General features: G+C 44.8%; 1 protein-coding gene across 2 annotated transcripts in view; it reads left to right on the top strand.

The window, feature by feature from the left end:
* Positions 1-1,518: 1,518 nt before the first annotated feature.
* Positions 1,519-13,958, top strand: part of LOC137335696 (GDNF family receptor alpha-2-like) — a 259,802-nt gene continuing 247,362 nt past the window's right edge. For both annotated transcript variants that reach the window (XM_068000997.1, XM_068000998.1), the window contains exons 1-2: positions 1,519-2,505; positions 4,985-5,284. In XM_068000997.1, the coding sequence (XP_067857098.1) occupies positions 2,466-2,505; positions 4,985-5,284 (340 nt within the window). In that variant the 5' untranslated portion in view covers positions 1,519-2,465. The remainder of the gene's footprint in view (positions 2,506-4,984; positions 5,285-13,958) is intronic.

Genomic DNA, 13,958 nt, shown 5'->3' on the forward strand with positions numbered 1-13,958 from the left:
GTCATTGTACTACTAGTAAGTGTTGAATCAAATCCAAGCTTTAAATTACAGTGATGTTTCTTAGTATCCTGGGTAAGGGAAAATTACTTCTTTTGTACCTGTGATTACTTCATGACGTTGGCAGCCCTGGACTGATAGTGTACGTAATTGTACACTAGAGGTCACTCTTGGGCTAGTGTTCAGTACTATTGCTAAATAAGTACCATGGATACTTGATTCCTTCCCTGAAAATTATCTGGTTAATTTATTCAGATAAGCTTTCTACTGCAGTTAGAATGTGAACTCCAAGACATCTGCTGGATGGAGGGAAAGGGGGTACTTAAAAGTGTGAAAGGGACCTTTACACTGAAGTAACCTGCAAATCATCTTAAATAGTACAGCCTCAATGATAGATGGATAGATAGATATAGATAGATAGATATAGATACAGATAGATAGATTGCATTTATATGGTGGCTTTCATGACCTCAGCACATCCCAAAGTACTTTACAGCAAATGATGTACTTTTGAAGTGTAGTCACTGTTGTAATGTGGGAAACGTGGCAGCCAATGTGATAATGACCAGATAAAATGTTTTTAATGATGTTGGTTGAGGGATAAATATTGGCCAGGACATTGGGGTGAACTCCCCTGCTCCTCTTCAAAATAGTGCCAAGGGATCTTTTACGTCCACCTGAGAGGGCAGACGGGGCCTCAGTTTAACGTCTCATCCGACAGTGCAGTGCTCCCTCAGTACTGGCACTGGAGTTTCAGCCTAGAATATGTGCTCAAGTCTCAGGGTTTGAGCCCGCAACCTTCTGACCGAGAGGCCAGAGTGCTACCACCGGGCCACTGTGGACAATGAGCATCTGCTTTCACTAATTCTCATCACTCTGTAGCACAGGCAGGTATATACTTGTAGATCGAAGAATGCGCATGGATAGGTAGGGTAGATAGGAAGATGAGTATGGATAGGTAGATAGATATAATTTATATTTAGGGGGAAAAAAATGAGTAAAGGGAAATAAAATTGAAGATAAACGAAGTTACCGATGATGAGAAATGATAGGAACACACCCAAAATTAGAAGCAAAAAAAATGAAACAAAAGACAAATAAATGCAGAGAGAAGGAGAAAAGGGACAGATATTTTGCATTCTCCTGTAACCCGGGGCATTACAGTCCTGTCATAGAATGACGCTCCAGTTTGTATCTAGGGGCAGAGCCAAGCGCTCTCTCCTCTCTCTCTCACACACACACACACACACAGCTTGCCTTGTTCCTCAAACACGTTCGCTCCGAGCCTCTTGCGTTAATTCTGACGCCAATCTCTTCCCTCCTCCTCCCCCCACCCCCCTTCTCCCCTCCTTCCCCAAAGATCTCCAGATTCCCCAAGAGTTCAGCTCCCTTCCCCTCCTCCTCCTCCTCCCCCCCCCCCCCCCTCTACCCCCCACCTTTAAAAAAAAACCCAACAACCCTCAGGAGGAAACTGTTACTACTTCTGAATGGGCTGCTGAATCGCCAAGGGGTCTTGTGAAAGAAAACTACAGGGGGGGTGGGGGGAAAGTACATCAGCTCTCATTTGCAAACTGCAGTGATTTGCCGAGGCAGAGGGGAGCAGAGGCGAAGCAGCGAAGGGATGCGATCCGTTGCAGACTGAATTTTCCTTTTCGCACAGGGTCTTCGGTCCAAATGAGCCAAATGTTTGCTCCAGACCTCGCTGTAAAGGAGACGAAAGAAGATATGCGAGCTTTTTTTTTTAACGATTTCATTAACTTAATTGCAGCTGCGCTTTAAATGGGACCCCAGCGCCTTTGGGAAGAGAATCGATGGTCTAATTCACAGGAAAGATCTATAAGCCAAGTTATCATTTCCAATCCTTGTGATCACCAGAGCCCTCTTAAAGGGGGCGGGTCTCTCCATCAAGAGAGAGAGAGAGAGGGGAGAAATAAATAAATAAAATTAAGAAAAAAAAAAGAGACCAAAGTTGGCAATGAAGGCATTTTAATTTTATTTAGATCCGGGCTTGGAAGAAAAGGATCCGAGCAAAAAAAAACCCCCAGGATTTGAATGGAGAAAGTGTCCGCTTTAAGAGCAGGACACACTGTTTGAGGAGAACTGTTGGAAGTGAGAAGCTGGTGGATTTGGCCGGCGCTAGAAACTGGACCAATCTTTTCTGAGGCTGATTTTTTTTTTTGGTGCATTAAACAGTGGATTGGAGATTTCTTTTTTTTTTTGCTGTGTATTATATCCATGCTGCATGGGGACTGCGAAAGGGAGATGGCTGGAGACTCCGTTCAATGTGGAATGCAAGGACCATCACTGGACTGATAGGCTGCTGTCTGTTTCCATCTGAAACCCCCGTTTGAAACCCGCCTCACTCCAGAGGTTGTCCCAGTCAGTTTCACCTGCCCACCACCACCACCGCCCCCCCCCTCACCCCCCCCCCCCCCACAAAAAAAAAACAAATCTGTTGAGAATTTACCATGATCTGTGCAAACCTGTTCTTCATTCTGATTTTCATAGGTGAGTAGGGGGATTTTGATCATCCGCTGTTTGGTGGGAGAATTTGGGAGGTGGGTTGGTCGGGATATTATTGTTATGTGCGGAGATAAAGTGTCAGCTCCTTGTCAGGAAGTCAACTTGCTATTGACCACAAGCTAAGTAGTTTCATCAGATTTAGTTTAAGTACAGTGAAAGGAGGAGGGATCCAATGGGATGCTTAAGTTAAATCGTTAATACTTTTAATGAATGTGAAAAGAGAGAGGGGAGAGAAAGAGGGAGAGGTCAGGAGCAGAACAGCATTCAAGGAGAAAATTGAATGTAAAATTATCGATCTCCATTCTGTTCTTTCCCCCTCTGGCTTGCAAGCACTTAATAGAACTATACAGGGCTAAAAAGTTTAATGAGATCCAATAGCTGGGTTTAATGCAGGGGGATATGCATTTTATACACCGACTAGATGGTATTGCCAAATGATCTGATTTTTTAAAGAGTGTTTGCGTGTGTGAGATGTGCAGGAATTTAATTAGCCAGTGTGTTATTAGTTGAGTTTGAGTGTTAGAACAGAAATGTTAGGTATTACAAATTCTGAACAATTAAAGTGTGATAAATGAATAACCACATATGGTTATTCAGACATAAAATACAATTGCAGAACGACTACATGGTCCTTTAGACTAAGTTTCACCATGCATTAAGAGGGAAGCTGGATGAACACATGAGGGAGAAAGGAATAAAAGGTTGTGCTGATAGGGTGAGATGAAGAGGGGCGGGAGGAGGCTCATGTGGAGCATAAACACCGGCATAGACCTGCTGGGTCGAATGGCCCGTTTCTGTAAATTCTGTAAATTCTATGTAATTCTATGTAAGTTCCAGTCTGAAGTGGGAGAGGTGCTGATCGCAAGCATGCAGAGACTATGGGGGGGAAACAGAGGAGGGAGACACTGAGACAGAAATAGGGAGATGCAGAGAGAGAGAGAGAGAGAGCACTGTGATGGGTTTGAATGTTATGTGAGCATTAAAATATTAACATAAACACGGTTGGAGGAAAAAAAAATGGTAGGAGCTGGAATTAATGAACAAAATATTAACACAAAATGCATAAAGAACGCAACAGTTATCCCTATACAATCACTGAGAGCTCAATGGAATATCTGTTACAACTGAAGTTTAGGAAAGGAAAAGTGTCCACAGAGATGAGAATTAGTGAAAGCAATTGCTAACCTAATAAAACATGGGGAGAATATGAAAGCAAGCTACTAATGGGTGTACAGATAGAGAGTACCGTGTGTGCATAAACTGCATTATATTCTACATGTCCTCTGTTTAGTTGCTATCCCACGTCTAAATTTTTCCCCGTCGCATGGTTTAGGAATATATGTATGTGTATGTGTGTGTATATATTAATATATAAATAAATGTGTGTGTATATATATATATGACATTCACCATGGGAGTACAACTGCGATTTAATGTATTTTTGCAAATGACAAAACATAAAACACAAAGACCACATTTAAAGGTCACTCCTGAAGATTCAACATATTTCCTTTTGCACTAAAATAATTTTGAATTAATAACACAGCAAAGTGGGAATTTAGTGCTGAAAAGAATGATCAGGTTATTGGAATTAAGCGACTTTGAATGAAGAGGAGTAGACAGGCCACTGATTTACAGCTTGTGTGGAAAAATGGACACAATCGTGAGATTTAGTCCCTCGAAAACACTGGTGAAAATCCACTAATCCCACATATTGAAAACAGAATTTGACTGACTCAGTCACCCTGGTGAACCTTAATTGGAAAGGAGCCAAATTTAGTCCCCCCCAAAACACTGGTAAAAGTCAGTGTAATAAAAGGTAGAATGGTATTGAGACAACTGGATTCCAGAGCCCTGGTAATAAATCTTGAATTATAGATAAGCAGAAATATTTGCGGCATTAAGGCATCTTTAAATTGCAGATTTGTTTATATTAGTTTATGCGAAGAAAATGTATCTGAATCTTTTGGAATATATATCTTTAAACATTTATATATAATGTTGGCCTATCAATGGGTTAATGGCACATTACCTAGTTAGATTTATAGTTAGGGTTGCATTATATGTACGTTTCAATGGATTAATGGCACGTTACCTGGTTAGATTTATGGTTAGGGTTGTACTAAAGGTGGCTATGAATGGATTAATGCCACATTATCTGGTTAGATTTATAGTTAGGGTTGTATTAAAGATGCCCATCAATGGATTAATGGCATGTTACCTGGTTAGATTTATGGTTAGGGTTGTACTAAAGGCGGCTATCAATGGATTAATGCCATATTACCTGGTTAGATTTATAGTTAGGGTTGTATTAAAGGTGCCCATCAATGGATTAATGGCACATTACCTGGTTAGATTTATAGTTAGGGTGGTATTGCAGGTGCTATTTTCGTTCTTTAACACTTTTCTTTTGTGTCTTTGCTTTGTTTTTTTTAAAAAAACCTTTCTCCTCCTCTGCGTCCAGACGAGGTGCTGCGTTCCGCCGGGCATCCCGTCCTGCCGGGCGGCTGGAGGGTGGACTGCGTGCGGGGCAATGAGCTGTGCGCGGCCGAGCCGGGCTGCAGCAGCCGCTACCGGACCCTGCGCCAGTGCCTGGCCGGCAAGGCCTCCATGCTGTTCGGTCCTGAGGTCAAGAACGAGTGCATCGCCGCCGTGGTGTCCCTGCAGCAGAGCCCGCTGTTCGACTGCCGCTGCAAACGGGCGATGAAGAAAGAGAAACAGTGCCTGGCCATCTACTGGAGCATCCACCAGAGCTTACTGCAGGGTAAGACATCCACTGGCTCAAAATACATTCCAGTTATATCACTGGGGCCTGGATTAATCGTCCAGAGAAAGTGGGTTCGAATCCCTCCACGGCCACTGGAGAATTTTAATTGCATAAAAAAAAGATCTGCAAATAAAAAGCTGGTTATCAGTGACCATGAAGCTAGAGTTGCCATCCTTGGCCGGACGTATTCGCAAAGGTTTCATAGCATGATCTCCTGCCTCCAACCGCCCCACCCTGTCAAACTGCCTTTTTATCCCCATCTGCAGTATTTTTATAACTAATAAACAAAAGTGTTCACAGAACATGAAAAAAAACACACCATTTTAAAAAAATGATTTTTCTCCCGGGATTTGCTCACAGCGGTGCCCAGGAGATTAATCTTCAATTCCTGGGGTCACCAGGACAGCCCTGGAGGATTGGCGACCCTACATGGAGCTGTCGGATTGTTGTAAAGACTTAACTGGTTCACTAATGTCCTCTAGGGAAGGAAACCTGCCGTCCTTACCCAGTCTAGGCCTACATATGACTCCAGTCCCACCCTAATGTGGTTGATTCTTAACTGCCCTCTGTAGTGGCCTAACCAAGCCATTCAGTTGTATCACACCACTACACAGAATGCCCTCTCCAACAGCACTATGGGAGCACCTTCAACACACTGACTGCAGTGGTTCAAGAAGGCCCACAACCAACTTCTCAGAGCAGCTAAGGATGGGCAATAAATCCCATCATAGTGACCATCAAGAAGCTTAATGCTGCATTTCATTAACCTGTTGGAAAGCAATTGCACAATACCTGGTGCACTGAAGCTTTTAAAAGTTTTACCACCTGATAAATACCAATCCAGAGATGCTATACGCCTAGCTGTTGCATTAGAGGGGTGCAGTGCAGTAGCTGCAGTGTTTAATGCATCACAATATTAAACTACAGTGTTGCATTGATTGGAAAATAATATTGTGAAGGATGTGGTAAAATAAGTTTCTCGGCATTTATCCTAATGCCCTCCCAACAAGCTATTTCTAGGAATCGGGGCCACTGAATTACAGATTTCATGGAATAATTGGTGGAGTTTGATCTCCAAAACACTAGCAAAATCCCAGGATCCCACCTAATGGTAACGGAATTGGCTGAGGTTTTCTGCCCTCCCCGTTGATTAGGGGGCACCTCCGGGAGGGCATTATTTTATTCCACGCGCCATGGAGATGGCCACTCACCTTGGCTGGCTTTGGGTCAGCCACAGGCTGAGGCTGGCTCCCAAGACCTCTGCCTGAAAAAGGGGGGAGTTATGATGCTGCAGATCTCATGGGGGGTTGGGGGGGGGGGGGGCTGTGAGGGGGATGGGGGAGATGGGGGAAGGGGGAGCGCGAGGGGGAAGGGGTGGCTTGCTGCGCATCAGGACATGGGCAGCCACGTGGTGCCTGTTTTTCAAAAAAAAAAACTCATTCCCCGTCTCGGGCCCACCGTGCAGGGCAGCGCTCACTGACTGCCGAGAAGATTGCTCCTCCGTTAAACTTTGGATGCTTAAGCCAAAGGTCCTGCCTTTGCGTCCAGCGTTAAAACAGTGCGGAGGCCATGTTGCATCATGCGCATACGCCTCCCAATGGGAAAATGGGGTGAAGACGGTGGTGGGGAGGGGGCGGTGGTGGAGAATGAGGCGCTCAGCAATGAGGATGTGGCAGAGCGCATCCCCCGAGCACCTTTCCGCCCAGGGGCGGCATTTGCCTTGCGGGGTCCCCATGTGAAGCTTCGGCTTGGGGTCCCCAAATATCCCTAGACAGATTGATCACTGTGTCCGCAGGGGGCCCCGTGCAATTGCATGGGCTGCATGGTCCTAATGCCACCCCTGCCAGTCCAGATCCACACGGGAAGGTTAGGCCGTTCAGTCACCGTAAGGTCGCGACCCCGATAGTAATCTAATACTGAAAGTCGCTGAACCCAAAAGAACAAAAAAGACACCGTGTGGGATGGGTCTGTTTGTTGCTGGTGATATCTCCTTAGCTCTTCTGATGGGATGAATATTAAAAATTGTAGTGATGCATCAACAATCATGTTGGAAAACAGCTTTTCCTTTGAGATTTAATGCTCCATGTCTTGAGGACGGGATTTCGATACCGTGCTTTGGGGTTATCTCTGCCAAGGCAGTAGGGAATTCAGGAGAAACTTCTTTACCCAAAGTGTGGTGAGAATGTGGAACTTGCGACCACATGGAGTAGTTGAGGCAAATAGCATAGATGCATTTAAGGGGAAGCTGGATAAACACACAAGGGAGGAAAGGACGAGAATGATATGCTGAAAGAGTTAGATGAAGAGGGAGGTGGGAGGAGGCTCGTGTGGAGCATAAACACCGGCACGGACCAAATGGCCTGTTTCTGTGCTGTAAATTCTATGTAAGCTATTCCAATCTTTGTGCATCTTTGGATGGGTGAGAGCTCCAACAGTGCAACTATTGGGAGGTTCATGTTCCCACATAGCAGTGCAGATTAATGAAGTATCATTGATTACATTTTTGATCTGTTAATGAATGATGAATCAATTAATCTTCCTGTCACCAAGCTAGCAGCTACTAGGGACTCCGTTAAATAACAGACGATCTGAGCATTGAAGCCCTTTTAATTTGCTGGCATCCTTGCAGCCATGAGGCGTGCAACTAATATGTTGTCTGTGTTAGCTTAAAACCACAATCTAAATGAGCTGGCAGACGTCGAGAAGGCGCTCAGTCTGCAATCGTAAGGCACTGAATGCTCATTAGATGAAGAAGCAGATTCAGTTAAACACTTTGAATAATCACAGCTCCACTTCTAATATTCCCCTACATCAAGTCTTGTGACATTCCTGTTCATTCAAAGTAAAATCAAAAATTCTGGATTTCACGAGTCGATCTCTCCTGACGTTACACACAGAAAGTTCAGACCGAGTGTAGTCTTCAGATGAAACGGAGTTAGAGGGCGGGAATAATTGGACCAGGTCCAGTGCATGTAATTCAGTCCTCATTTTAACATCAGGTAGTCTGTCCTTATTTTTATATAATACTTTAACTACAACAATATCAAATCAAAAAGCAAAAGCTTAGGACAGTTTGGGAACCAGAAGTTGGCTGCAGCATAGGATTTTCTCTGCAGTATGGAGTGAGGAGCTGGAAGGCACAAAACTGAGCTGCTACAGTGCCACCACTGGCAGGAAGGTGTAATTACGGCATGACAAGTTTACATAGGCAATTTCCATTATAAATGTGCATATAGGAATTCATAATGGGAAAAAGTTGACACACAAGTGTGACAACAGTAGGGAAGGTTTTGTAGACAGGAAGTATCTACAGAGGTAAAGTTTCTAAAATATTGTTGATATCAAAGGAGCTATCAGTCAGTTTGCTTTGATTCTATCCGATTTAACGTAGAGTCCTGTGCACAAGCCTATTTTTATTCAGTACAAGTTTAATATACTCTGGCCAAGATAGATCCAATAGATCAAACTTCAGCCATTGTCAGATAGAATCATAGAATCATAGAAGTTACAACATGGAAACAGGCCCTTCGGCCCAACATGTCCATGTCGCCCAGTTTATACCACTAAGCTAGTCCCAGTTGCCTGCACTTGGCCCGTATCCCTTTATACCCATCTTACCCATGTAACTGTCCAAATGTTATTTATCATATTAAAGGAATAAATTATTATTTATATAAATATATATGGCGCTAAATTGGGCCATGTAGCGCCCATTGTAACGGCGCTACGCGGTCCCTCGAACATCCAAGATGGCGTCTTGGCTGCATACGCATGTGCCGGACGCCATCTTGGTATAGGAGTTGGCACATGCACAAATACCGAACGCTGGAATCATGTAAAGTAGGGAGAAAATGGATGCAATCAGTGTGCAACGCTGATTTGAAGTGATAGATATCATTTTGGGACTTAACGCTCAACTCAACGCATAGTCTTAACCCCGACCATCTGAACGTGTCTTAGAGTGCCTGGAGGACCCCCACCAGCGCTATTTAAAGGGACCATGCAGGATTTACAGGTTAGTGGCTGGATTATTGTTTCTGGCTGCCGATACATTTATAACTGTTTTTGAAGGTCTCCTATACTTGAATACTAGGACACGGGGAAATAGCCTAACATTTAGAGCCAGGACGTGCAGGAGTGAAACTAGGAAATGCTTCTACACGCAAAGGGTGGGAGAAGTTTGGAACAATCTTCTGCAAACAGCCGTAGATGCGAGCTCAATTGTGAATTCTAAATCTGAGATTGATAGCATCTGATTGGAAGAATTGAGTACTGATGGAAAGAGTTTGTTGGTATGTGGATGATGGGGGTGCAGTGCGTGGAACAGTGGATGCGGCCAGTGGTGCAGTTGGTGGGAGGCGCCACTTGACAGTTGACCTCACTCACCTTGACCGTTCGTGTCAAAGCATTGAACTTCTTCCTGCATTGCATCCATGTTCGTGGTGCTGTGTGCCTGGAATTGACTTGGTCTCCCTTTGCCTACCACTGCCTCTTGGCCATATGTCTGGAGGGCCTCTTGCCCCCCCCCGCCCCCACCCCTGCGGATATAGGATGTCCCTCCTTCTGTCCACCTCTTGCACCAAGGCCTCTAGTGCATCATCAGAGAACCTTGGTGCATGAACGCTTGCAGGCCTGGTACCAACTCAGATCGGCAGATTGGTGAGTTCTGGCATGCAGATTGGAGGATGTGGGATATAGTAGTGCGCAACCTTTATTCAGTGTTTTAACATAACTCATCAGTGTGTAAACATGGGAATGGGACCTGCATTTGCATTTTACATGTGCGATGTCTGATCTCCGTTCAGACTCCGTGCAGACAGCAGACTGTTATTTTTAGCAAATAACATGTACCGGCTACCTTTAAGAGATTTGAAGAGACATCCTCCCTTTAAGAGATTGGGGCTCCCCCTGCTGTTGGGAAGTGCAAATTGCATTGACTTGACGTGCAAGGCCTGGATTTCGATGCAGATTGACGGTGAGTACTGAGGCAGGACGATGTTCTCATCTTGCTTGCGCAGGGGCCATTGGGCAATGGGTTAATAGCGGATCACGCTACCTACGCCCAATAATAGGCCCAATTGAATTTTTCCCCTAAAATGTTTGATTAACCCCTATCCTAAACAAATAGTATTTGTCCTTTCGTTGTGATTTTGACATTTGTTGCCATCTAAGTTAAATTCCATTAGCGAGGACCCATCTGCCCTATTCTGGTAGTTTAGAGGGACATTAATGATCCCATGACATTGTTCAAAGAAGAGTAGGGAGTTCTCATGGTCAGTGTCCCTCCCTCACCAGCATGAACAGAAACAGATGAACTGGGACTTTAAGGGTTAAGTTACGAGGAGCGATCACACAAATTGGGGGTGTAATCGCTGGAGTTTCGAAGGTTAAGGGGTGATCTGATCGAAGTTTATTAGATATTAAGGGGAACGGATAGGGTGGATAGAGAGAAACTATTTCCGCTGGTTGGGGATTCTAGGAGTCGGGGGCACAGTCTAAAAATTAGAGCCAGACCTTTCAGGAGCGAGATTAGAAAACATTTCTACACACAAAGGGTGGTAGAAGTTTGGAACTCTCTTCCGCAAACGGCAATTGATACTCGCTCAATTGCTAAATTTAAATCTGCGATAGATAGCTTTTTGGCAATTATTAAGGGATATGGGCCAAAGGCAGGAATACGAAGTTAGATCACAGATCAGCCATGATCTTATCAAATGGCGGAGCAGGCACGAGGGGCTGAATGGCCTACTCCTGTTCCTATGTTCCGAACTGGTTATCCATCTCATTGCTGTTTGTGGGATTTCGTGGTGCACAAAATGGCTGCCACGTTTACTCACATACCAATAGGAACTGTGCTTGAAAATCCCATTTAGGATACGTTGGAGAAATGTGACAAGATACTTCATTCTTTTCCACCTCTTTCTCTTTTTCCAATTGCATTGGTAGCACTCTGGAAATAACCTGGTAGGGCATAGTTAAACATCGCCTTTGTACTGGCCAGCAGTGAACATAACTATCATGCCCATACTCACGCAGTGATGCAGTTAAAAATAGACATTGGCTAAATGCCTTTCATGTGCCCCCTGGATATGTTCAATGCAAAATACTCTGCAGTATTTTAATAATTGAAGTAGTGACATCTAACAGAAGTAAGTTTTGCAGGAATTCTTTATTTTAATTAATATTGTAAAATGATGTAGTGATTTAAATTAATCATTAATAGTTAATGATCAATGTGTACATCACATCCTTTGAGGTATGCAAATATGGTCCCAAAAATCTCTCAGAAGAATTAATGCTCTTGACATTGTTGCAGCATGTTATATGGTAGAGTTATGGGACGAAGACTGGGTTATAGGCCAAGGGTAGAGTCTTGCTACAACCTGCTTCAATTCTTAATATCGATTAAGCCTTTCTTCCCCCAATTGCGTGATTTGGTAGATTCACTGGATGATGACTTGAGATACTGGGAGTATTTCTACTGGAGCACAGCAGGCAAAGAGGAGATTTAACTGAGTTTTTTTTTCCCTTAAAAGTTCAATGCCCTCTAATTGACCTCATCTGGTCTCCTCCAATTATGAGCAGCTTAAATTACTTGGATTCTCACAGGGAGTACTTGAGCAGTGGCCTTAAAGGGACAGGCCAGCTTAGCGGTAAAAACATCACAACCAGGGAGGAGCTCTGAGCATGTATGTAAGCACTCATACCCAGAGCTCTTGTACAGAGCACTAGGAAAGAGAATTGCATTTGGAGTCAGGCAGTACAAATAAGGTAAATCTTGAACTGTGGATGCTGTCCTCTTTACATACAGTTGGACTCAAGTCAAAATAGCCAGGAAGTTGGCCCTAGTATTGAGCATGTTTTTGTTTTTATTTATTCGTTCATGGGATGTGGGCATCGCTGGCGAGGCCGGCATTTATTGCCCATCCTTAATTGCCCTCGAGAAGGTGGTGGTGAGCCGCCTTCTTGAACCGCTGCAGTCCGTGTGGTGAAGGTTCTCCCACAGTGCTGTTAGGAAGGGAGTTCCAGGATTTTGACCCAGCGGCGATATATTTCCAAGTCGGGATGGTGTGTGACTTGGAGGGGAACGTGCAGGTGGTGTTGTTCCCATGTACCTGCTGCTCTTGTCCTTCTAGGTGGTAGAGGTCGCGGGTTTGGGAGGTGCTGTCGAAGAAGCCTTGGCGAGTTGCTGCAGTGCATCCTGTGGATGGTACACACTGCAGCCACTGTGCGCCGGTGGTGAAGGGAGTGAATGTTTAGGGTGGTGGATGGGATGCCAATCAAGCGGGCTGCTTTATCTTGGATGGTGTCGAGCTTCTTGAGTGTTGTTGGAGCTGCACTCATCCAGGCAAGTGGAGAGTATTCCATCACACTCCTGACTTGTGCCTTGTAGATGGTGGAAAGGCTTTGGGGAGTCAGGAGGTGAGTCACTCGCCGCTGAATACCCAGCCTCTGACCTGCTCTTGTAGCCACAGTATTTATATGGCTGGTCCAGTTAAGTTTCTGGTCAATGGTGACCCCCCAGGATGTTGATGGTGGGGGATTCGGCGATGCTAATGCCGTTGAATGTCAAGGGGAGGTGGTTATACTCTCTCTTGTTGGAGATGGTCATTGCCTGGCACTTATCTGGCGCGAATGTTACTTGCCACTTATGAGCCCAAGCCTTGATGTTGTCCAGGTCTTGCTGCATGCGGGCTCGGACTGCTTCATTATTTGAGGGGTTGTGAATGGAACTGAACACTGTGCAATCATCAGCGAACATCCCCATTTCTGACCTTATGATGGAGGGAAGGTCATTGATGAAGCAGCTGAAGATGGTTGGGCCTAGGACACTGCCCTGAGGAACTCCTGCAGCAATGCCCAGGGGCTGAGATGATTGGCCTCCAACAACCACTACCATCTTCCTTTGTGCTCGGTATGACTCCAGCCACTGGAGAGTTTTCCCCCTGATTCCCATTGACTTCAATTTTACGAGGGCTCCTTGGTGCCACACTCAGTCAAATGCTGCCTTGATGTCAAGATTTGGAGGTAAAACACCCATTACCCTTCTGGCATGAATGCCTCTTTTCCAACCTTGTTGAAGGGAGTGATACAGAAACTTGCCCGGCTCCAACAGAGCCCTCAAAGCTTCTCCTTATCATTCAGTCTTCACGCGTTTCCAGTCATGATTTTACAACCCAATTTGCCAACACCCAACAGCCATGATCTTCATTCAAAATGGAGCTGATTTAACTCTAAGGGTTGGACTCCTTATTCCCTCAGGTTTCTGTTCCCTCCCTCATTATGACTTTGGTTTTGTCTCACACAGGGTTAAGAGCCTTTGATGGAGTTACTAACAGGAGTTTGAAATTCTCCTCTAGTTCCAATGATCAGTGTGGGCATTATCATAGAAGAATCATAGAAAGTTACAGCACAGAGGGAGGCCATTCAGCTCATCGTGTCTGTGTCGGCAGAAAAAGAGTTATCCTGCTTAATCCCACTTTCTAGCACTTGGTCCGTAGCCCTGTAGGTTACGGCACTTCAAGTGCACATCCAGGTATTTTTTAAATGAGTTGAGGGTTTCTGCCTCTACCACCCTTTCAGGCAGTGAGTTCCAGACCCCCACCACTCCTAATTCTCCTCAGTTCCCCTCTAATCCTTCTACCAATTACTTTAAATCTATGCCCCCTGG

Source organism: Heptranchias perlo, chromosome 20 (genome assembly GCF_035084215.1).
Source record: "Heptranchias perlo isolate sHepPer1 chromosome 20, sHepPer1.hap1, whole genome shotgun sequence".
In the NCBI taxonomy this organism is placed as follows: domain Eukaryota; kingdom Metazoa; phylum Chordata; class Chondrichthyes; order Hexanchiformes; family Hexanchidae; genus Heptranchias; species Heptranchias perlo.